We start from the raw sequence: 25,174 nt of genomic DNA on the forward strand, positions 1-25,174 counted from the left end.
CACAGTCCTTGCTCTTTGGGGGAGTGAGTGGTACAAAATGGGCTGGGCAAGATGTGGGGCCACGGCCTGCTTTCACCACTTGCTGAATGAGGAGGGTAGTGTAGTGTCAGGGGATGAGGAAAAGGCAGAGGTGCTCATTGCCTTCTTTGCCTCGGTCTTTAATGTCAAACCAGTTGTCCTCAGGACACTCAGCCCCCAGAGCCTGAAGTTAGGCACGGGGGGCTGTGTGAACCTCCCGTAATCCAGGAGGAGATGGTTAGTGACCTGCTGTGCCAGTTGGACACCCACAAGGCTATGGGCCCGGGTGGGATTCACCCTAGAGTAATGAAGGAACTGGCAGATGAACTTGCCAAACCACTCTCGATTATCTACCGGCAGTCCTGGTTAACTGGAGAAGTTCCAGCTGACTGCAAATTAGCAAATGTAACGCCCATCTACCAAGAAGGGTCGGAAGGATGATCCAGGGAACTATAGGCCTGTCAGCCTGACCTCGGTGCCAGGCAAGGTGATGGAACAGATCATCCTGAGTGCCATTACACGGCACATGCAGGACAATCGGGGCATCAGGGCCAGCCAACATGGATTCATGAAAGGCAGGTCCTGCTTGACCAACTTGGTCTCCTTCTATGACCAAGTGACCCACTTAGTAGTTGAGGGCAGGGCTGTGGATGTAGTCTATCTAGACTTCAGTAAGGCATTCGACACACTCTCCCACAGCATCCTCCTAGACAAACTAGCTGCCCGGGGCTTGGATGGGTGGACTCTTCAATGGGTTAAAAACTGGCTGGATGGCCGAGCCCAGAGAGTGGTGGTGAATGGGGCAAAGTCCAACTGGTGGCCGGTCACTAGCGGTGTTCCGCAGGGCTCAGTTCTGGGGCCGGTGCTGTTCAATATCTTTATAGATGATCTAGACATAGGGACTGAGTGCACCCTCAGCAAATTTGCAGATGACACCAAGCTGCGTGGGAGTGTCGATCTGCTGGAGGGTAGGAAGGCCCTACAGAGGGATCTGGACAGGTTAGATAGATGGGCCGAGACCAACGGCAGGAGTTTCAACAAGAACAAGTGCCGGGTCTTACACTTGGGCCACAACAACCCCATGCGGTGCTACAGGCTGGGGGAAGAGTGGTTAGAAAGTGGCCCGGCGGAAAGAGACCTGGCGGTGCTGATCGACAGCCCGCTAAACATGAGCCAGCAGTGTGCCCAGGTGGCCAAGAAGGCCAATGGCATCCTGGCCTCTATTAGGAATAGAGTAGCCAGCCGGTCTAGGGAAGTGATCGTCCCTCTGTACTCGGCACTGGTGAGGCCGCACCTTGAATACTGTGTCCAGTTCTGGGCCCCGCACTTCAAGAAAGATGTTGAGGTGTTGGAGCGAGTCCAGAGGAGAGCAACCAAGCTGGTGAAGGCTCTGGAGGGTCTGTCCTACGAGGAATGGCTGAGGGAGCTGGGGTTGTTTAGCCTGGAGAAGAGGAGGCTCAGAGGTGACCTTATTGCAGTCTACAACTACCTGAAGGCAGGTTGTAGTGAAGTGGGAGTCGGCCTCTTCTCCTGAGCAGCTAGTGATAGGACAAGAGGACACAGCCTCAAGCTTCACCAGGGGAGGTTCAGGTTGGACATTAGGAACAATTTCTTTACAGAAAGGGTTATTAGACATTGGAATGGGCTGCCCAGGGAGGTGGTGGAGTCACCATCTCTGGATGTGTTTAAGAAAAGACTGGACATGGCACTTAGTGCCATGGTCTAGTCGACAGGGTGGTGTCAGGGCAACAGTTGGACTCGATGATCCCAGAGGTCTCTTCCAACCTGGTTGATTCTGTGATTCTGTGACATACACCCCTGCACCATGGGACACACTCTTCCAGACACAGCAGCTCAACACAGCCCCAAATCCCACTTTTTACCCTCCTTAAACAAGCCTCCGTGTTTTTCCCTTGCAAGCACCAGCCTCATTTTGTCAAACAAAACCAACTTTCTGAACATTGCTCCCTCTACTGAAACTAGACCTTGCAGTATATAGGGTCCATAAATCACACACTAATGCTGAATACCCTAGAAAACACCTGAGCAATGAATTTTAAGACAGTTTAAATATGACCTGTCATTTTATTTCAGTACAATGTTTTCTTCCATTTAATTATTATTTGAAGGTGAACTCAGCACCTATTTAAGGAAGTGCATATGTAGGCATTTATGGTACCTTTCTCTCAAGCTATGGGACATATACAAAACACTGGCTTGACAAAGTTAGAATAGTGAGTAAAAGGTATATCATATAAAACTTTGCTATCATCAGCCTGCTTTCTCTGCTGACTTAGCAAGAGGGCTCTTTGGCAGCAAACCCTGTGGTACATCTGAGAGCAGAGGTATCCATCCTACATAAAATCCAGCAGAGCCAAGGTGTCACATCCCTAGGCACAATGGGCTGCTCATGGGTCATCTCAGACTGTATGGATGTTCTGGAGACACTAAGTACAGGTTTTTCACAGGTTGGAAAACCATCTGAAACACCTCCTGACAGGTCGCTTAGCTGGCACATCAGCTGGCACAGAGACCTGGATGCTCAGCTTTGCTTTCCCCTTTGAGGTCTGAGAGATGGCTCCAGCATCTTAATTTTATACAGCAAGCCAGGGATTTATTTTTCCCATTTATGTAAATATCTTACTCTCCTTACAGACACTGACACACCAGTGAGCTGCAGAAATAGGATTACATACTGCAGGTCCCTCTCTCCCTCATCTCAGTTGCTTATTTACCAAACAACTCTCGTTAATCCTCTTTACTATGTTCACTTCCCACTTCCCTCCAGTTTTACTCTTACTATTACTCAGGTGCTTGGAGATGTTAATAAAAAGCCTATGAGACAGCCACCTCCAGAGCTGATTGGATCGAGCACCACTGATCGTTTTTGAATCCGCACTGATTTACACCAGATGAAGATTTCTTAGAGCTGCTGGTATTCACGCTGCACTTGCGCAAGTCCACAAACCATGTAATACTGAAACAATCCAGCTTCCTCCAGCCTGTGCTGGTTTATGAATTGTCCTTGGACCTCTTGCTTTTACTTCTTGCTGACAGTCTTCCAGGGAAAGAGAAAGAATGGCAGGTTTTTACAGACAGATACATGGCAGAGAAATACCTGGAGGTATTCCAGATTTTGAACCGATTGCTTGTCTGCTCTTGCTATGTGTTACGGGAATCGCTGATCACTTTTCTTATCCACGAAATGAGCAGAAAAGTCCCACTGCTTACAGTGGGTCTGAGCCCTAGCCAGTGATTAAGCCTGTCCTAGAAATCTACAAATGTCACAGAGTGTGATTGTTGCCAGTGCTAAGTGCCAATCCTTTAGTTTTTTCTAATGTGCCATGGAAAAGTTTCTCAAGAGAAAATTTACTTTTTTTTCAAAGAGGAAATACCCCTCTGTCACCAAGACCAGGGAAAATAGCTGTTCCTCCACTGCCAAAATGAGGGTGCTGTCACCATGTGTGTAACCACGCTGCAGCACAACCCAATATCACGTGTGATCTCCTCTGGTGCTTGATTTATGCAGCAGCATACATCTGTACTCACATCTGTAGTGTTCAACACCGCAGACACCAGCATCACACATCATAGGACATTCAGAGGCTGCTTTAAGAGCCTTTGAAGAATCACCCCATGTGTCTTCCCAAGAGTTTAACCTGTCTAGCAGGTCTTGGAGTATTAAAGCTGATTGATTGACACATTTTGGTACTAGTTCCCTCATGGATCAGAGAGGTCAAATCCATCCACTGGAATGGATTTCAGCATTTCTCATGACCGTTTCGTATTGGGAGAACCTGAGTATTTCCAGGGGAGATGCAGGGATGGAGGTAGCAGCATGCTTGCTTGGTTCTGGTAGTTATTTTATACAAAGAAGCACCAATCCACTAGGTTGTATTTTATCACAAAAAGCCTCAGTGCCTAAAATTGGTGATATGCTGAAGTTTTAGCTTTTATGAGGGAAACCAAACCTCCCCAGGAGAAACAGTTTTTATACAGATTGAATAAAAATACAATTGAGTTATGATACCTCGAGGACACTCACTCCCTCTCTTCCTGCTACAGAAAAGCAGACATGAGAGAGTTTGTTAGGTCTGGCCCTTTGAAACCAGTAAATGAGATTTAAAATTAAGCACAATAGGATTTTTCTTTTTCTTTCTACTTCAAATTTGATCCTTATGAAAGTGAGGGATTAATACAACAGATCCAAGCTCTGTGCAAATAAATCTCTGTCTGCACTTCCCTACTGAAACATTTAACTCTTGCTACACCCTACAACCAGATGACTGCTGTTATTTCACTATTCAGCATCTCTTCAGTGGAAGTGGGAGACAGATTTGTGGGAGATGCTGCAATGACAGAGGTCCCAATTCCAGGAAATGCGCAGGAACGAGGGCCCGGGAGGAAAACTGCAGAGGAGAGCTGGTGGGAGGGGGGTGTGAGAAAGGACAGGGCAGAGCACTGTTATGGAGCTGGAGGCTAGGAACACGCTGAAGGGACTCTTGGCTCCAGCATCACCCAGATTAATCCTCTTACTCTTTCTCTAGCCACCTCTACCTCCCAGCAAAAAATAGAGTGGAGGATTTCTCACACTAGCTAAAGCCAATTCAGCTAAACAATATGTGATAATACTCTGTGTCAAAGGCAGAGATGCTTCTCTTGTGAAGCGTCTTATTTCCCAGCGTTTATCAATAGATACCTTTTACAGTGGATCAAGGAACCTGAACTACTGGGGAATGCTGCCAGGCACTTTAGGGCATCCTTTTAGCAGAGCTGTTTTAGGAAGGACTCATTGATGAAAAGAAATGCTCTAGTTACTCTGTAAAAATATAATTAATAAGACTTCTTTTATAGCTGTCCATCCCACATCTGAGCAGTTTTCAGCTCAGCTTTTGTCAGCAGCGTGAATGTCAACATTAAGAAGATCTAAGAGGAATTTTCACTTTTCTCTGAGCCTAATGCCTGTTCAAGTAGCTGACTGGTATGTTGATATTCACACTGTTGACAAATTATAGGTGTCTTCATCAAGTAGCGGTATTATTCTTCACTGACATGAAGCATGAGACTGTTATGTGAACTCCCAAAGCCTTTTCAAGGCAGCTCTAAATTTGCCAGTTTAAAATTCTTTTCTGTTCCTCCCATCTACCAGCATCACAGCAGATTTGAAGAGCAATTCCTCAATAGGCACAAGTTGCCCTGAAGAGTATATTTTGCTCCTGTAGGTATATTTTGCAGCCTTGGCAGAAATGATGCACAATTTGGCACTAGGAAGACAAATACAATAGCTCTTTTTGAAACTAATACAACTCTCCACATGGAATTGGACCAGTCCCCTATGAGCAGCCACTAGTAGATTAGGAACTACAAGTAAGAGATTATGCGCTATTGTACCAGTCCAACTAGACTCCAATTTCAGTCCTCCATAGATAATTTTTTAAGTGTAGTCACTAGAGTGAAAGCTTTCCAACTCCTCAAAAAAATAAGCATTCATTTTAGCTAAACTAGAATAGCAAAGATACTTATGGAAATGTAATAAGAAATTAAATACAGACTTCTGTCTTCTCATTTGAATTCTCCCTTTTTGATGGTCTTGGATACACTATCCTTCAAATCCTGCATAAATTTTTCAGACAACCACAAAGCTTGTGCAGTGCTCCACCATTGACATATGTCTGCTGAGGCTCACCGAAAATCTTGCAATTGCTTTGCATGCAGATAACATTTTTCATGAAAGGTATTTTCATTTCTTTTCCTTTTTTTTCCCCCAAAAAATATCACTCAAAAATCACAAATTTGAAAAAAAACATCATTTAATCCAAGCTGCGATTCAGATGTCACTGCAGTATCTCATGAGAGTTATGGATTGCATATTCCATTCTCTACTGCAGGCTGGATCACTCAGCTGTACTAACAGCTCCTCCCCGAGATTCCCTTGGTATAAAACAGTGACAACATGAAGCCACAACTGCAGGGTGTTGTCAGAGCCATACTGAAGCCAATAGAGGAGAAAAGAAACTCCATCCATCTGGGCTACAATTCCCACAAGTTACTTTCTTCTCTAAATCAATGCTTTGGACTTGCAGTTGGAGCCTTCATACAGAAATGTTCAACTTTTGACTTTTTCCATCAGAAATATGAAACGTTATTTAGGTGAAGAAATTATTCCCACTCCCATTTTTCTATGTAACTGAAGTCAATACTTTCTAACTACCGGAGGCCTATGCAAGCACACCTATTGCAAGGACAGTGAGCTGAAATGATTGTTACACACCGTGTCATACACAGGCTTCACATAGGCTTTTACATTAAGACAGGTTTTGAATTTGATTCTGTAGACGGTAATTTTGAAGCAAGAATAAATTAGAAGTAGATTCCCCAAATGAAAAAACTACACAAATTACCGTAGAGTTCGAGTTAAAAGAGCTTACATCAATTTGAAATGCTACAATTAGGGATGGGCCTGGGTCAAAAATCTCACATCCCACATGTAAATTTTGAATACTACCAGAAGTGGACAGGACAGCGTTTCCTACCTCTACACCTGGCCAAGCCAAAGCTATCGACATTCCCCAGCAACCTGCAGCAATTTGACTTCAGGGAAGTTCTTATTAATCTGAACATTGTGGCTCTGTCCCATTTCTAGTTTTTCTCCTCCCCATGCCCATGACTGTGCATTGAACTTCACCCTTGACACAGGCAGGATATGGTACATAAAGTGACTTTCCAATGAAAACACACGTTGATTACAGGATGCATTTTGCCTTTACGATGCCTTTAAACAAAACAAGTCTTGGGTCAGCCTTTGTGGGGTTGCATTGCCCTAAGCACAGTAAAAGCACCTGGAGCCTTACCTTTTTATGGCTTTGTAGCAAATGATGACAACTACGAAGAGGAACACTAGTGTGGCGCAGCATACTGCAATGATAATAACCAGGCCTGGCCACCACGTCTCTTCAGTGGGACAAAAGGTAGACTTGGGAGCTGTAAAAAGAGTGTGGAAAAATACATGAGTTGTCCCAAATGAACAGTGTATAATCAGATACGCTTCAGTCACCCATGCAATAGCACCATGCCAGGGCCACAGATACATGCAAAGAGGTTATTTCACATTTAGGACTTGTTTTTCTTCCAAGCAATCGACTCCTCTGTTTGGTACTAGATATTTCTCGTCATGGTTCCCAGATGACCAAGCTCTCTGTGTCAGTGCTGTCCACAACCTGGTGCTTAGCAGGAGGGAGAAAGGCTCAGCTCTGCTGCCCATGGGAAACCTCTTCTCCCTCTGCATTTGCCATCTCCTGCTGCATCAGATTTAGCTTGAGAGAGAGATGTTACACTGATAAGGGTAGGCTTTCAAACCCCATTAGGGGAGGTTTATCAGGGAGCTGCAGCAGTGCCTACCAATCAGTATTGCAGCTGCTATCATTGTAACCTTGGAGCGAGGAAGGGGGATTTGGTTAAAAGAACAGGAATTTTATTACATTTATTAATTGCTTTTAGAGGACTATAGTTGACAAGCTTCTTTCCTGTTGCATGGTCTTTGAATTGTAAGTCCAATAGTTAAGAAGTGTTAATATTAAGGAACGTTAACTCGTGAAAAATATAAGCAATTATTATTAAAGTTTTCTTATTCTATTTAGGGCTCGAATTGTCTACGTAAGTACCACTCAAAATGAGCAATATTTTGCATCAGAAGGAGTACTGGTGGCATTTAGTTAAAATATTTCCCTTCAGGGCCATATTCCCTTTCCCATGCTTTGAGGGGACACTTATTTCCTGAAGGATGGTGAGCAACAGACAACGCCATGAGCAGTACCACTGTATTGCACTGGGGGAAGAGACCCTTAACGCAGTGTGCGCAACCATGTAAACTCCATGAGAATCTGGGTCACCTTAAATGAAGTATAATAATGTATCAGTCAATGGAACTGTCTAAATCTACATATTCAGTTAAGTAGGGGAGAGAATTAAATATAGCAAAAGGCTTTTTTTTTGAGTCTAATTATTTGATCTGATATATCCTATATTCTGAACTTCCTGTTATACACCTCACAAATAGCTGCACAAGTTAAAACATGTCATCACACTTGCATCATTTATTGTGATCTGTCATCTCCTGTGCCCCCTGTGTTTGATTAGGAAATGACACTCTTAGTTAACACTCATTAGGTCAAATCCTGAAGTACACAATTACTGAGAAAAGATTTTTTTTTTCCAGCTGCATGATCTATGGAAGAATTGGCAACATTCAACCCAAGAAATCTGCAGGAGCACCTCAGAAAAAGACCCGGTAAAGTACTATAAGAAGCAACCAAAATAATAAAGTCAATAGCTTCATAACGTATAGGCAGTTCAGCATTTGGTGCCACATAAGAGGTCCTATCTTGCTCACACGCGTCAGCCTTCAATACGTGCTATCACTGTGATCACACTTGTCTAGCAAATATTGCCTTCAATTTATTGTACATATATTGACTGTGAGGGTGGGGTTTTTGGTGTTTTGTTATTTTTTTCCTATGGAAGAGAAAAATAATGCTGAAAAATTAAGTGATTTGAAGAACTAGTGGTTCCTGGCTCCTCTTCTGACAATGTGTCCGCTCCCACACTATCTCAGCAAATGAATTTCTACTTCATTACTATGTCAGCTGCAGAAGTCAGTTTTCAGTGGGTGATGGAACAATTTATTGTGTTGTGATAAAGCTAATGTTTTTAATACTCTCTGAAAGTTTTCAATATTGTTATTTTCTAAGACTCCAGAACAGAAAGCATTTCAAAGATGACAAAATGTTTGCGTGAAGGAGCAGGCAATCTCAGGGCCAACTCTACCCTCCTAATGTTGTCCTGAAAACACAAAAGGTTGCAGTGAAATCAAAGGAAACACATCCATCAGCAGATGCCATGTAAAATTAGATGAGATCATAAAAAATGGGGCAAGTATGGCTATCCTTGTCTAGTCCTTGTTCTTCCTCAAAGGCAGGATCAACCAAACTAGTTATAAAGCAAAACGAGATGGTGAGACTGTGTTGCTCCTTGACACAATAAATGAGACTGACAAATGGCAGAGACAGGGTATAAAGCAAGGCTTGTCACATGCCTGTGCACCATGTGCTCCTTGATAGTTTATCATAGTATTTTTACATGGAGAATAAACAGATATATGCAGGATTGAATAGCGAATATGACTTCTGACAGCCTATATGTAGTTATTAATGACAAGAAAATAAGAATTGCTGATGTGGAGGTGACTCCTAATCCACCTGGCTCAGTTCCCTTCCCCACTGTCCAGACCAGGCACTAAGAAAGAAGCACAAGAAAGCACATTGGAACCTATAGAAGCCTGTTTCTTAGTGGCTGGTGGATTTATACAGCTTTAAAAATTCTTTTCTATTTCTACCCCGTATTATTGCAGTGCTACGTTATCTTGTTTTCCTTAAAATGTCCACTCTTTTTCCAATAAGCTCCTAGTTACATGCTCTTTTCTGCCTTTCTCTGTATGCATTCACATAGCTCTCATTACCATGGCATTTCTACATCCTTAATGCCTTTCTCCTCACAATTACCCTCTGAGGAAGAGCAGAACTGTGTTTAATCCCCTTGTGCTAATGGCAAGCCCAAGCCTGGCCTGCATGGATGCCTCTGCATGCTGCTGAGAAAGTCAGCCAAGAGGGGAACTTCCCAAAGAGCCAGCAAGGTGCCTGGGAAGTGCCATGTCCTCAGGGAGGTGCCTCTTGGTGAGCCCCACACTGAGCTCTTGAAGTTAGGGAGGTGTTGATGTCTGCATCCCCTTGGACTGGGGCTCACAGCTCTGCTCCCTGGGGCAGCCCACAGCTGGGGAGGCTCTCTGTCCTGTGCCTGGATCCCAGGCCCCAGCTCATCACCTGCAGTGTAGAAAAAACAGGTTGCACCTTGGAGGGGCTGAGCTCACATGTGTCATGCTCTCAATGATCAGAGATTATCCTGGGGTGAGGACACCTGCAGCACTCTCTTGCAACGGTGCCACTTTGCATGGAATAGCCATGCATTTCTTGGGCACTCCCTGGAGGAGTGCAGACATGGGTCCCAAACACTCCTCTAAGGAGATACTGAAATTATTATAAAAAACACTGAGCAGAAGATGGCCCACACTACCTATAACAATAGCAATGTCCAGTTGTTTCATCATCTTACAAAACCTTTGACAAAATGTAGGAAAACACTTCAGTCCTCGTGGTTGCCTCCTTCTTTGTACCACCTCTTTCAAACCCATGATAAACCCCCAGAAGGTGTATGGTTTCAGAACCAAATTTTGCCCTTTCCCTCGTCATGTAAAGAAACAAGAAGCCACATACTGCTGCCATTTGCAACGGCGTATTTGGGGGGTGGAGGACACCCCTGGACGCAGGGAGTCCCTTGGTCATCACAGCAGGGTTACCAAGAGCTGAGGGCTGGCCAGCCCGGCCATGGTGTTTGCTCCCTCGGCACCCATCACTGGTCTCATGTGAGCAGCTTCAGCTGCTCAGAGAGTGATTGCCTCCTGGTTTGACTCATTCCTGGCTGCTCTTCACTGGTCTCAAAATCAGCTGAATGGAGAAAGTGATTTTCACAGTGCAAAACAACTCAAGGAAAATGTGCTTTTTCTCCTAAGTCCTGAAGTGTTGTTCTGCACATTGAACACACCGTTGGGTAGAAAGTGGTAGGAAAGTGATGACATTTTAAAGAAGATAAGCAGGGTGAGCTAATCAATCACAGCCGGTCATCCTGACAGAAATCTTGACAAAATAATGAAGATCTCATTCAATTAATAAAATATTAAAATAAATAATTGATGCTAAACAGCATAGGTGTAGGAAAACACATCTTGTCAAACTAACTAGATATTTTCTAAGGAGACTACTGGTTTGGTAAATAGACGTATTAGTGCTGGTGTGATAACTACAGCCTTTGGTATGATATTTGACTTAATTACACGTGACGCTGGCGTTATAAAACTATAAAGCCATACGGTGAGTGTGGCACACATAAATTGAGTTAAATGCCAGAGAACTGGTATGTCTCAAAATCTAACTAAAAATGGAAAGCCACTGCTGAGAGAATGTGTTTTTTAACAGCAACTCCCCCCATTCCCCCCAAAATAGGGTGATGGATACTGGTAGAGTTTGTAAATTACTCAGGAATGTACTCCACTACAAGTGAGACTAAGCATATTTAGATTAGAAATAGGATAATTACTATCATTAAGGGTAATTATCCATTACAATGGTCTATCAGCTCTGGTGGAGATTTCACTAAAAATTTATTTAAGGTAGACTTTTCATTTTTCCTAAAAGAAGTCTAAATCCAGCTAAAGAGACTGGACTCAGAATAAATTCAAGTAAGTAAAGAAAACGCTCTATCTCTACAAAGCCCACGTGAGCACGATGCCTTTTTCCCCTTGGCCTTAAAATTTATGAAGTACAAATGCTGGTTAGGTTTACTCTTAGAGGGCCAACACCTTCTCCTATTCCTGCCAGCACCAGGCCTAAATAAACACAAGGAACAAACAGACCCATTTCAGACCTATAGTGGGCGGCTGGATACAACTTATTGAAAACAAATGCACGGAAAAGTACTTTTAGAGCAAAGGCATCCTGCAAACTATTTCAGTACTACAAAAATCTTATACACTTGCCTTCTTTGACTAAATTTGTTTTGAAGGCTCAGCATAAAGAGAGCTCCAGTTCTAATGTTAGCAGGTATCTGTACACACATGGCTCTAGCCAGAAATGTGCATACCAGCAAAGATTAGCTCAGCTACAGGGGATTTCCCTCAATGTCCAGGCACAAAAATAGAGGTTGTGTCACTGGAAAGGAAGTTTCCATAAAATTAAAAAGAAGTGTCTGATTTCTTTTTAGCAAATCTCAGAGTGGGTCACTCTCAAAATTGCCCTGAGCTACCAAAACAAAAAAAAAACCCACCAGTGATGAAGCTGTTTTAATCTTCTGGATTAAGCATTAAATCGTTTTGTATATGTTATAGAAGTGACACATACTTGTACTGCCTGCAACAGAATATAGAAACAGGACTTGGAATCCTTGGATACGCCCGCAGGTTTTCTTTAGTGGTCATGGCTGTACTTTATAAAGCTCAGATTTTGGAAATCTAGTACTCCCATAATTTGTTTTGATTAGGGTTATTTCTTTCCATTGCAATATGGGTTGTAGGCTAATCGCTCTTTGCATGGGAATGCTGGGACATTAGAAAGTAATACCACCAAGTCTGTCAGGAGAGAGTAAGTGCTCCAACATGGGGGTTATGCTGGGCTGAGTTGGTGCCTCTGCGCAGCCCACAGCAGTGATGCTGAGGCAGGGAGCCTGCATCAGGGCATCCCTTTCCACCAGCTCTCACAGAGCAAAACAAAACAAACCCAAACCAAACCAAACACAGGGATGAGCCGGAAAATAGCTAAGGGAGGCAGTGACCCGTGCTCCCATGTGCAGTCCCAGGGGAGGTGTCTCTGGCTGAGGTCTGAGTGTGTCAATCTGCTCACAGGCTCAGTCCGAAGCAGCTGGTGAGTGTGCACTGACGTGACGTGGGAAGGTGACAGTGACTCCCCTCACCTCTCTACAGCAACAGTAACTTCATGCCTAAAAAAGGAAGAGTGCTTTCAAGACAAATCAAAACTGATTATTGCTTTTCCTCCTGCTTTTATTCCTGTTCTTGCAGAAAGGTCAAGAGTGCTGGCATAATCATCTTTATGAGACGTCTGCCCATTTTTAATATTGTACACTCACAACAGGCTAAACCCTGCCATCTCTATGCCTGCAGCACTCCTCTTGCTATTGTAGGGCTGCCTGAATCAGCCATGCACTTTTAATTAGCATGCTAGGAAGCGAGACTGGATTTTATTTTAAAGGCAGGCTCATATTCCAAGGGCCTCAAGTATTTTATCAGTCTTGGTTGGAACTTAAAAGGAATTGGAGATGCAGGCAATGTGTTTCTAGCAACCTCCATGTACGTCACATATTTGAGAGACCGGTTGATCTGCTGGCTATGGCAGGGTTTGGGGTTCTAGTCTCATCTTCACTCTTATTTGCCTTATTATTTTGATATATTCCTGTAATTTGCATGTTGGCATCGCCATTTGCAAGACAGAGAGAAGCCACTAGTTCCTACGGCCATTATCACACTGGGATGCAGGAACAAGCCCAGAAAATGTGGAGAGGTTTAGATATGATTTCATATGTCAAGGTATATGAAAAGACTCCCAGGGCTCTCCATGCCCAATTAAATATTGAGAGGGATTTTAAAGTTTGGGTCTCTTCACATCAAGGTGTCTCATCCAAATCCCTGCGGAATAGAGGAGTTCAATGAATCCCCTGATTAATGGGAAATAACGGGTTCTGGGAGGAGAAACCCTACAGAGGAACAGTTACACACACACAGACACCAAGGCTCAGATACTCTACAAGCATTGTGTTGTGTAAAAGATGAGAAACAAGGAGAGCCTCCATCACATGCCTACGTCTTTTTTGAGAAAGCTGATTTCAGAGCTGCACCTGAGTTCTGCTTTCATGTAAGGCCCTTCACTCGCCCCAGCAGTGTAACTTCACCCCAAAGTAAGTGCTGATTAACTTAATGCTGATTAACTTAACTGTACGTCAGAATGAAGCTCTTAGGCAGCTAATAAAAAAGGGTCAAGAGCTCGTGATGTTAACTAGAAGCTGTCCCTGCTCATTGTGGGGGGTTGGACTAGATGACCTTTAAAGGTCCCTTCCAACCCCAACTATTCTGTGATTCTATGCTTCTATGAAACTAGTAGAAGTCCACCCAGCTGCGAGAATTTTGCCGAAGGTCAGGAGCTCAGCCCCCAGAGCCCTGGAGGCTGAGGGCTCTCCAGGTGCAGGTTTTGTTACTAAACCCAGGGCAATGTGGAGAGATCTGTGAGTCAGTGTCAGCCCAAGTGTCCCTTCTTTGTTTGCTGCATTTCGTCACGTAGAAACTGCTACAGATGTGTTTGGATAACCCACGTGGTAGGAACACGCCGTGTGTACCCAGGGCTGCTAACAGCGAGAGGCTGCCAGCACGGGAAAAACAAATCCTTCAAAAGAGCCTTCTGATGAAGTTTGTGGTACTGCTAGACCTTGATACAAATATAGATCTTCAGCTGCTATTCTATAAGGCATTTCAGGAACAGGCATAAGTATGTGTTCCCTTCGAACCATACCCATCGACTCTTGGATTTGAGGGGAAAATTTCCTGGGAGGATGGGGGAGAGGAGGCTGACCAGGAGACGGGGGGCCTTGGTGCCTCCTCCCAGGGCAGAAAGCCATGCATGCACGTGTGCCATGCAGTGGCTCCTCCGCTCGCCCCAGCCTCACACCTGCTCTGATGCCCAGGCCCTGGGGCTTGTGTGTGGCTGGAGGGAAGCCTGAGCTCAAAGTCATGTTGCAACCACACCTGCCTGCAGAAGGCAATGTTCAGGCTGGTGATCAGGTACAAAGAGGAGCTCACAGAAGGAAGGATTGCCATTTTCTACTGACAGATGAAGAAGCAGCTTGTCTAACCATCTCAGGTTTCCTTGGTGTTTGTATATATATACACACACACACACAAAATATATATGCATACATATATGTATATACATAGATGCATACATATACACAGAATCATAGAATCACAGAATCGTTTTGGTTGGAAAGGACCTTAAGATCATCGAGTCCAACTGTTAACCTGGCACTACCAAGTCCACCACTAAACCATGTCCCTAAGCACCACATCTACACGTCTTCTAAATACCTCCAGGGATGGTGACTCCACCACTTCCCTGGGCAGCCTGTTCCAATGCTTGACAACCCTTTCGGTGAAGAAATTTTTCCTGATATCCAATCTAAACCTCCCCTGGCACAACTTGAGGCCGTTTCCTCTTGTCCTATCACTTGATACCTGGGAGAAGAGACTGACCCCCACCTTGCTAAAATCTCCTTTCAGGTAGTTGTAGAGAGTGATAAGGTCTCCCCTGAGCCTCCTTTTCTCCAGATAAAACAAGCCCAGTTCCCTCAGCCACTCCTCATAAGACTTGTGCTCTAGAACCTTCACCAGCTTTGTTGCCCTTCTCTGGACTCACTCCAGCGCCTCAATGTCTTTCTTGTAGTGAGGGGCCCAAAAGATGTATGTGTACAAGCACACATATATACGTAGAAAGGATATATATATATATGAGATATTTATATTTAATGTATGGATATAAAGGGGGATTCATATGCATCCATATAAATGAAACTGCTGCCAATAGTTTTCTTAAATGTGTTTGCATTCTGAGTGGCTCCTCAGGATTTATTAGTAACTGTTGGTGACAAAATATGTGAGAAACTCTACCAACTCCTTTTTTTCTTCTCTCTCATCCCTGCACTTGAGATTCCTTACATCAGCTGAACACGTAAAGGCAAACACTTGCATTTGGCGCACCTCTGTATGTGTCTGAAATGATTCATTTTGAAGATATAGGAGCTATAAGATATGAATGGATGCACTTCGCTGTCTCCCTGGCAGGTCCAAAAATCACCGCATCAACCTCCCTTCACAGTTGTTGCCTGCAGACAACACACCCGGCCACGCTTGAACTGCTGAAGGGTAGATGCAGGAGCACATCACATCAAATGCCAAAGACAACGCTGGTATCAACAGGAGCCCCGGGGGCTGGGTCAGCCCCCATCCCTGACTGGCCAGCCACAGCCTCGGAGACAGCCTGCAAGAGGCCATAATCCTCCTCTGCACTGCCTCCAGACTGCATAGCAAATGCAGAGCAAAGACTGTGAGCAGATTCAGGGAGGGGAAGGTAGAGGCATTCCCAGATTTCAGCTACGGTGGGTCCAAGACAGGAGGAGTCCGAGCAAGTCCAGCCTCAAACCACATGAGCTGGTGTCAGCACTGTTGCCAGCAGCACATACACACAATTAAACCCTGAAGAAAGATAAACTGGATTTGGCCACAGCTGCAATGGGGCAACTTCTTTGCCCCCTTCATAAGCCATGGTCATAACCAAACCCATCTAGCTGCTGGCCAGAGGGGCTGTGGGCACAGGCTGACCCTCTCCTGGCACTCCAATGGCAGCTACAGTCTCGGCCCCCTGGGAGATACGAAACGACATAGAGGAGATACTGGGAGCAGACCACCTTAGACGAGCAAGACGGTGTCACGTGCACTGCCTTATGCTTGCACATATTTGCCCAGAGAAGTTGTGGATGCCCCACCCTTGGAAGTGTTCAAGGCGAGGTTGGATGGAGCTTTGAGCAATCTGATCTAGTGGAAGGTGTCCCTGCCCATGGCAGGGGGGTTGGACTAGATGAGCTTTAAATGTCCCTTCCAGCCCAAACCATTCTGATTCTATGATGTTTAAATGTCCAGCATGGAGGTGCTTTAGCATTGCAGCTTCTGGGCACAATGACTGGGATTCACAGGCCTGCTGCTGCTTCGCCCTTGCTTCCTCCTGAGAAGCAGAAACAAAACAAGCTCCAAAAGAGAGCTCCAGACACTAAAGCAGTGTTGAGTGGATTAAATCCAGCAAATACAATGAAATACGAGATTCCCACAGCACCGTGGCTTCCCAGGGCTGTTCTCCTCAAAGTGATGGACACACTGTTACCTGTTTAGAGATATGGGGGGAAAAAGGGCGCAGGATGGGAAGCACAGAAAGCCAGATCTATTAACAGCCTTCATTAACTCGAGGGACCAGGCCAATGCAGCAGGAATATAAAGCAGGGATGGATGACAGCTTCAATAACAGATGAAGTCCACTTGCAGCAAGTTCATCTCCAGTAAATCCGAACATGATGGAAAGGATTTGGATTATCACAGTCCCCAAAGAGCAGTGACCCAGAAAGCTGTTCTGCTGGACCCGTTCACTGACATCCTGCCACAGAGAACAGACCACAGGAGGAAGATGCTACCCAGCAAGAAAAGACCAAAGAGCTGCTGTAGACCAGCAATATCCTATCCCACCACCCCCGCCTCCGGAGCATGGCTGTAATTGTACAAGAGGTGCAATAGACTGGCTTAAAGAAAATAAGAATCACCTAATTTTGGAGCAAATTTTGATGCAGAAAAAATCTATCTTGGTTTTCTTACATTTTTTACTTCCTTATAGATCTGTGCCCTTCCTGTTGCTTGTAAAACTTAGGGCCATTTCCAGAATGCCATGAGCTAGTTGGGTAAACAACTACTACCACGCAATAGTGGTGTGCTCAGCAGAAAGCCTGTCCTGATTTACTGCCTCCCTGGAGCAGCTACGTTAAATAACACTGGTGGAAATCAGCTATTCCTGTAGCAGATGATACTTCTGTTTATCACATTATGTTGCAGACAAGTTTATATCAGGCAGCTGCTCTGTGCATATGTTCCTACTACACTTTTAAGGGGGATAGTGCAATCACTACGCAGTGGGAACTTCTGCTATAATAAAAACATGTGTGGGATGATGCTGGAGAAATTCCCCCCGCCCCCCACAGCTTTTACACTGTAGATGCTGTTATTTTACACTCTCAGTTCCCTCATCTCCTTAGTTTTCTTCCCCTTTCTAAAAATACTTCCCTTCTGAAACAAGAAACATGCCTAGTTTTGTGCTTAGTTTTGGAGACTGGAGTTTGCAGGAGGTGGAGGAAAGGGGCAGTTCTGCAGGAGTTTTCTGAAGGTCATGGGTGATAGAGGAGCACACGCCTCATTGCAAGAAATAGGACTGGAACCACTGGTGAAAAAAACTGTGCCTGGATATAGCCAGTGAAAAAGAGAGTAGCTGGGTGGGGGAGTTTTAAGTGTGGTGCTGAAGATCTAAGGTTTAGAGGTTATTGACCCTGCATGCATTTAGGTTTGGGTTTTGCAGTGAATTTCACTAAACCTCCATGTTGCTGTGCTGTCTTGGTAGGTCTCGTGCAGCTGCTTTTCCCTGGCAGATTTAAGAGTCCTTTAGAAAATGAACATATAATTAGGACCAAAATAAAAATAATAGCAGATGAAAGCATCGGTCACCCAGGCATAAGTGAAGCACATTGTGAGGAAACGGCTTGTGCAAAGTCACTGCAGCTCAGTGAAAAAGCCAAGAAACAAAATGTCTTTTGACTCCCGGCCAGTCCTACCCTTTGGATCGTGTTGCCTCCTCCTTGGGAGTAGATGCAAACACTGGATTTGGCCATAACTGCATTACAGGGGTGGAAGCAGAAAACTCCCTTGTTGACTTCCCGGGCAGGCACCAGATCTCTGCCCCAAGCTGGCACTCTGACGCCGTGCCCAGGATCTCTATGTGGCTGAAACCTATGGACAGAAACAAGGTGGGATCCCACAAGGTGCCCAGGAAGGGCTGATGCTAAGCCTGTGGCATAACTTGTATTGGCTTTGCACGGCTGCAGAGGAAAACAGTATTTCAGTCCAGAGTCCTAAATGCTTATGGAAGGATGATGATGCATACAGCAGAGCAGTCAAAGGACTATCAAAAAAAGTAGGGAGGGAACTGTACTCCAAACGATCGACAGGCTGAGGGCCAGATCTGCCAGCCTTAATCCTATTAGGTTGTGGGTGAAGCTGATGGGACACACCAGAACTGAGGTACGACCCCGCAAATAGGAGCAAAACATGGTTTCAGCTGCCAAGGTCTTCTGGAGGAGGGTGGGGTTAGTGAGCACAGAGGGAGAGTCTGTTCTCTAAAGCACGATCCGGAGAAGTGGTAGCATTTAAAGGCCTTGTGGAAAAAAGGCTTTTAAGGAGATTACATCATAGCTAGTTTCTGTGTTAACACTGAGCTCTGGCATTTATCTTTACAATGGATGCTCACGTCAGCCACTGCCCTCTGATCTGACTTTGTCACATGTTTTTCTAGCCAGCAGTCTCCTGATGAGACGGCGTTTCTCCCTCGCCATCTGATTCTCCCTCAGCAAAAAGGACGGAATTGTTTTTACCCTGATTAAATCATACACTATCGGTTTCTGTCCTGAGCAAATGAGAATTGAAGCCTGTGCCTTGCAAGGCAGCCTCCTCCTCGCAGCAACACGGTCATTCTGGAGAGCCTCGTGGGCACCGGCACATTTCCCCGCTCTCCACAACCTGGATCAGCACCAGGCTGAGCAGCACTGAGATAGTCCTAGTGACTCCCTGAGACAGTCCTAGTGACACCTCAAGATAGTCCTAAGCATTGCGTCCCCATGAGAGCTGTCGCTCAGGTGAACCCTGCTGTACTTGGTGGCCTGCATTCTGAAATGCGGGGGTTGTCAATCAGAGTATCTGGTGCCTCTAAGAAACACGTCACAAGTGCCTGAAAGTTTGCTGGCAAATTTGTACCCTGGAATTTGTTTTAGATGGTGACCTGATTTCTAGAGGTTCTGAGCACTCAGAAAGCCAGGATGCTTTAACTTGGATATGTAGATAGATAACCTTCATTTTAATCTTCTGAGTTTTATGATATAGGCTTTAACCTCTCTTTACTTAGGCAAAGCGTCACCGTGGGTAGAAGACAGAAATTCCTCTCAGGATATGCGTTCCAGGCTCAGCTCTCCCCTTTGCTTGTTGGGTGATTTTGGAAAGATCTTCATGCCCTGCCTCTGTTGCTCCTTCTCCAGGATGGGGACAGTAGTCCCAGCTTTCCAAACTGTTGCAAGAGGTAGGGATAAAAAATGCAACATCAGGCTGCATGTCAGCACTGTTGTTATTCCTTTCCTAATTCTCTAGTAGGGTAAATAGGTAAATTTATAAGTATTTAATCTATATTTCTACAAGAACTAGCTGTATTTCCCTGACCTTCCTGTCAAGCAAACGCAGCAGCGAGGCCACGGTCTGTGGCAGAACAACAGCAGGACAGCACTGATGTGGGGACAGTAATTCTCAGTTCTTCTGAACAGAGGCCCCACTGAGAGGCACAGAGATGGGTCAGCACGGTGCCATCCTCTCCACTGCACAAACACGCAGTCCGGCTCTCCAGCGGCGAGCGACGCGTGCAGCAAGCATGGGCTATTCTTCAGCAGGGAAAAATCAGCGCTGAGGATCACCTGCTTGCCCCAGCAAACTGTGGGACGCCATCACGTTACGGCAGTGAAAAGGGCATCCTGGAGAAAAGAGACCTGAAAACACCAAACATTCATGCTAAGTCTGCCTTTGCCATTTCGGCGCTCTGACACCTGAAAGCACAGTAGCGTGTTTCCATCAGTATTCAACAAGCACACACAGATGCATATGTACATACATACAGATACCTATATGTGTCCCTCCCCGGCTCTGGTCTGGCTGGCCAGATTTCCCAGAGCAGATCTAAAAATGAGTATGACATACAGAGACGAGTGAACTCCCAACACTTTTTAAGGATGAACTTAATACCTGTAATAGGTGTCAAACCATCAAGCCTTGCAGACCAAGCAGGTAGTGCAGCCCATCCCCTGTCAGTGTGCCCCAGGCCTTCTTCAAGGAGCCAGTCGGCCACCCTGCTGTGCGAGCCTCTGGCTTCCTTGCTGCGTCTTGTAACAATGGTGAAAAAATCAGAAGCTTCTGTTTTGGCATTTGCTGTGGTGGGCCCCCTGCCCGCTGAGACCCGCAGAGCTCAGTACGTGTGTGAGCAACTTCAACATGGGCAAGAGGTTTGCTGCTATGAATCAAATGTGAAGACTTTTTCAAGCTTCTTGGGAAAAGGGCTACCTTTCTTTGCAGGCTTACGGCACTGAGCCCTGGGGTATCTGACAGTGGTAAGGACCAGTGGAAGCAGTGAAGGGTCACATCCAAACTGCAACTCACTGGGAACAGGAGATGCATTTTCCCACAGAGCTTTCCTCCTCCATCACATAGCCAACATCACCTCCCAGATCCACCACACGAAGATACGTATGAAGAGAAATGAGTTTTCTGCACAGTTGTCTCCCCCAGTCAAGCTGGCTTTCTTTCAGGCTGTTTCAGAGGCTGTTTTAGGGCAGAAGATGGGCTCGTCAACAGCTACAAGGTATTTCAGGGAGAGATCCCCCACCATGGGGCAGTGCAGCTGCAGAGGGCATCTCATGAAGAAATTACTGCCAAGGAGCAAAAACATGAGTAGAAAATTGGCTTCATCCTCCCTGCGTCCTCCTTCATGACCTGCTGGCCACCACCCATCTCAGGTCAGCAGTGAGGAAGTGTTTAGTAAACAGCACATGGAAAGCATCCATCCTCTCCACAATAAGGTGGAATGGGCCATGGCTTAGAACACTTGCTGGGAGTTAAGTGGTTTGGAGGCTTAGGTGATAAAAGCCCTTAAAAAGCTAGCCCTTGATTTTAATGAGCCTCAGGCACGCTTGCATGAAATCCATGCCCCAGCAGGCACTGTGAAAGCAGGTACAGCTGAGCCTGTTAAGGTACTATGGTAGTGGCACCCGTATGGACACTTTAACTACATATAGTGATATCCCTTTCAGGCTGTTAATTCCCATATCTGCTGATACACGCTCCCTTGCCAGGGGTTTGTTGAAGCTATATCATCATTGACAGAGGAGAAATAAGACATGACATAGTGATGTTTTGCACTGTGGGTTCTTGCCCAGCCCCTCAGGCTGCCTCCTTTCTTTCTTTACCATGCAGTGATGGTGATGGCGTAGCCATAAGCTCTGCCTCTTGCTCCCGGCATGGTGAACACCTTATCCTCCTTGCTGTGTGGTGGTGCAGCCTCCTCTTTGATGAGTGGTAGGACAGGACATAGCTGATCAATTCTGTAGCAATTACTGTTCATTTTTGAGCCTAATAATAATAATAATCTTCAGTGCTTGACATCCACTAGTCTCAAGCCCAAAGTTTACAGAGAATACCTCTATTTCAGATATGATAACTCTGAGTGGCTGGTCTCTTGGGATCTCCCAGCAGGTTGGTGGCAGAGGGAGAAGCAGCACCCTGGATTCTCCTCTTGCCATTCCCCACAGGGTGGGCGAGATGACTCCTTTGTCGGAGTCACAGTATGTCACCATCAAGTCTTCTGAAAGCTTATCCATCTTTCAGCTCTTGCACTGAACAGGCCTTCAAAGGAGGGATGATATAGGCTGAAGTTCAAACAGCTGAAATATGATTTTGGAAGTCTAAGCTCCTGCACTGATGACCAGTCTTTGCCAGAGAATGATTAATAAGATACCTCAGGGCTGGCAGATTTAATCCCACAGAAATAGATTTTCTTGGTGTGATGTTCTATATATAGATCAAATTAAGGTCCAGATCTGCACAACTTCTTCAGGCTGTGCGGTATTCACGAGTGGTCCCATCAAAGTCACAAGCTACGAAACGTAAGTAAAATTCAGTGCTACTGGTGTGATTAAGAAATATATCTCTTAGATCCTTTAGTAGCTTTTTAAAGAGCTCAGGAACCTCCAGATGAAGGCAAAGATTGGACAAGCCTCACAACTTGGAGCTGAAACTTTCTCAAAATTAGTTCTCCTTCAGGGAAGGCAGATACAAATCCAGGTTCGGCCAACTACAGACTGAATTTCCTAACAGATTGTGGAAGACTTGGAAATACGTGGAATATTTTTCCCAATGTGTTAGTAGCAACAGTTTCTAAGGCATCGGTTTGTGTCCATCTCTGAAAAATTAATGGTTTGCCTGTTGGGCATTCAGATAGTATATGGAGAGGGTGACTATAATAGACATATACTTCAGATTGGTAAGTACAGATGGCTTTAAAGAGTTCACCTTACAAAGAAAGCCATACTGCAAGTTATATGTCTAAGTTTTAGGCAACAGCTGGCTGACCATGTAGTAGATACTTCTGTTAGTGTATGGCATCTATATAAACATAATCATAAATTATGAACATAAATTATGAACATAAATTTCAGTAAAGCGTTTGACACGGTCTCCCACAGCATCCTCGCAGCTAAACTGAGGAAGTGTGGTCTGGATGATCGGGTAGTGAGGTGGATTGTGAACTGGCTGAAGGAAAGAAGCCAGAGAGTGGTGGTCAATGGGACAGAGTCCAGTTGGAGGCCTGTGTCTAGCGGAGTCCTTCAAGGGTCGGTACTGGGACCAGTACTATTCAATATATTCATTAATGACTTGGATGAGGGATTAGAGTGCACTGTCAGCAAGTTCGCTGATGACACAAAACTGGGAGGAGTGGCTGACACACCGGAAGGCTGCGCAGCCATTCAGAGAGACCTGGACAGCCTGGAGAGTTGGGCGGGGAGAAATTTAATGAAATATAACAAGGGCAAGTGTAGAGTCCTGCATCTGGGCAAGAACAACCTATGTACCAGTACAAGTTGGGGGCAGACCTGTTGGAGACCAGCGTAGGGGAAAGGGACCTGGGGGTCCTAGTGGACAACAGGATGACCATGAGCCAGCAGTGTGCCCTTGTGGCCAAGAAGGCCAATGGCATCCTGGGGTGTATTAGAAGGGGTGTGGTTAGCAGGTCGAGAGAGGTTCTCCTCCCCCTCTACTCTGCCCTGGTGAGGCCGCATCTGGAATATTGTGTCCAGTTCTGGGCCCCTCAGTTCAAGAAGGACAGGGAACTGCTAGAGAGAGTCTAGTGCAGAGCCACAAAGATGATTAAGGGAGTGGAACATCTCCCTTATGAGGAGAGGCTGAGGGAGCTGGGTCTCTTTAGCTTAGAGAAGAGGAGACTGAGGGGGGACCTCATTAATGTTTATAAATATGTAAAGGGCAAGTGTCATGAGGATGGAGCCAGGCTCTTCTCAATGACATCCCTTGACAGGACAAGGGGCAATGGGTGCAAGATGGAACACAGGAGGTTCCACTTAAATATGAGGAAAAACTTCTTTACGGTGAGGGTGACCGAACACTGGAACAGGCTGCCCAGAGAGGTTGTGGAGTCTCCTTCTCTGGAGACATTGAAAACCCGCCTGGACGCGTTCCTGTGTGATATGGTCTAGGCAATCCTGCTCCGGCAGGGGGATTGGACTAGATGATCTTTCGAGGTCCCTTCCAATCCCTAACATTCTGTGATTCTGTCCTGTTTGATATCACATAGTTTATTCCTTGTATCACTTCAATGGCTCATTTATTGCTGGAAGCAAGGGCTACAGCTATTACTTAAAAACATCCCCGAGGAGACTAATTAATCAGTCCCATACCTAGTGCACTCAAGTTCCTTTTCCAAATTTTATTCACGTTCAACTTAAGGGAAATGAAATTGATGACCCACCCATAGTAAAATGCAACTGAAATGTGAAATGCCTTCCAAACCAGGGGTAAATTTAATTCTAATAAAAATAAAATTACATTTATCAACTGATAAATTTTAATGCAGTGTCCATAAAATATAGAATACTTAAAATGGCAGTTACATCACATTAACAGATCAAGTTGTTTCACCACGCCAAAAGCCCAACACAAAGTCCTCAATCACCACTCAGAGTTACATTTGTAACTCTCTGAAAGCTAAAAGACAAGGCACAGGCTACCTTACAGTCACAAAAGTAAGCAAAATGGTTACTGGTTGCTATCTGCACTTTCCTCAGGCTTCACACAGAAGTCTGAACCCACACATGTAGGGGAGCTTTGGCAGAGGTGCTGCTCACCATCACTCCCTACTGAAGCCTACAGCAGTAGGCAGGCAGCACTACAGAATGATGCCCCATAAGGCTGAGGGAGAGCACCTGCAGCTTGCCAAATCAAACCGAGCGTTAAACCAAACCCCCCCTTTGCTTCACTGATGATAGTCATTTCCTTTGATAGTGGCTAAGAAATAAGATTATGCACTGCTTCCAAAAGGAAAGGAAAACGTCCAGGAATGAGTCAACAGAATCTGCTCCATTGGTAAAAGTCCAGTTTAATAGCAGCATTTGTCAAGGAACAGATTTTTGTGTAAAATATTTCTAAACCAATGAACTGATTAAATACCAGCTCCATTTAAAAGACACTTAAAAATTATAAAACGATTCATTTTAATAACAATTAGGAATTCACAATTTGCTACTATGTGTATGTGGTTATAATGTGATATGATTTACTAGTGGAAGTGTTAAATTAACTTGCATAATTATTAATGACAGTTTTTGGCAGTGGCATCAGTTATTAACCTATGCTTGTACTATATTAATGGACACTATGTACTCACTTTGGGCTAACATCCCAAATGTCCAGACTGCTGCTTCCTTGATCTGCTATGTCAACTTAAAAATTACTCATAAGCCGCAATTACACAGGCAGTGCAACACCTTTATGTCATGTTTACAACAAAGACAATGCACAAAACCATTA

At 45.0% G+C, this 25,174-nt stretch overlaps 1 protein-coding gene across 1 annotated transcript in view; it reads right to left on the minus strand.

Annotated features, from left to right (window-relative positions):
• PRIMA1 (proline rich membrane anchor 1) overlaps window positions 1-25,174 on the minus strand; it is a 54,904-nt gene that overhangs the window by 14,423 nt on the left and 15,307 nt on the right. The window contains exon 3 of the mRNA XM_068399793.1: window positions 6,870-6,999. Coding sequence (XP_068255894.1) covers window positions 6,870-6,999 — 130 coding nt within the window. The remainder of the gene's footprint in view (window positions 1-6,869; window positions 7,000-25,174) is intronic.

Source organism: Nyctibius grandis, chromosome 4 (assembly GCF_013368605.1).
Source record: "Nyctibius grandis isolate bNycGra1 chromosome 4, bNycGra1.pri, whole genome shotgun sequence".
Classification (NCBI taxonomy): Eukaryota; Metazoa; Chordata; class Aves; order Nyctibiiformes; family Nyctibiidae; genus Nyctibius; species Nyctibius grandis.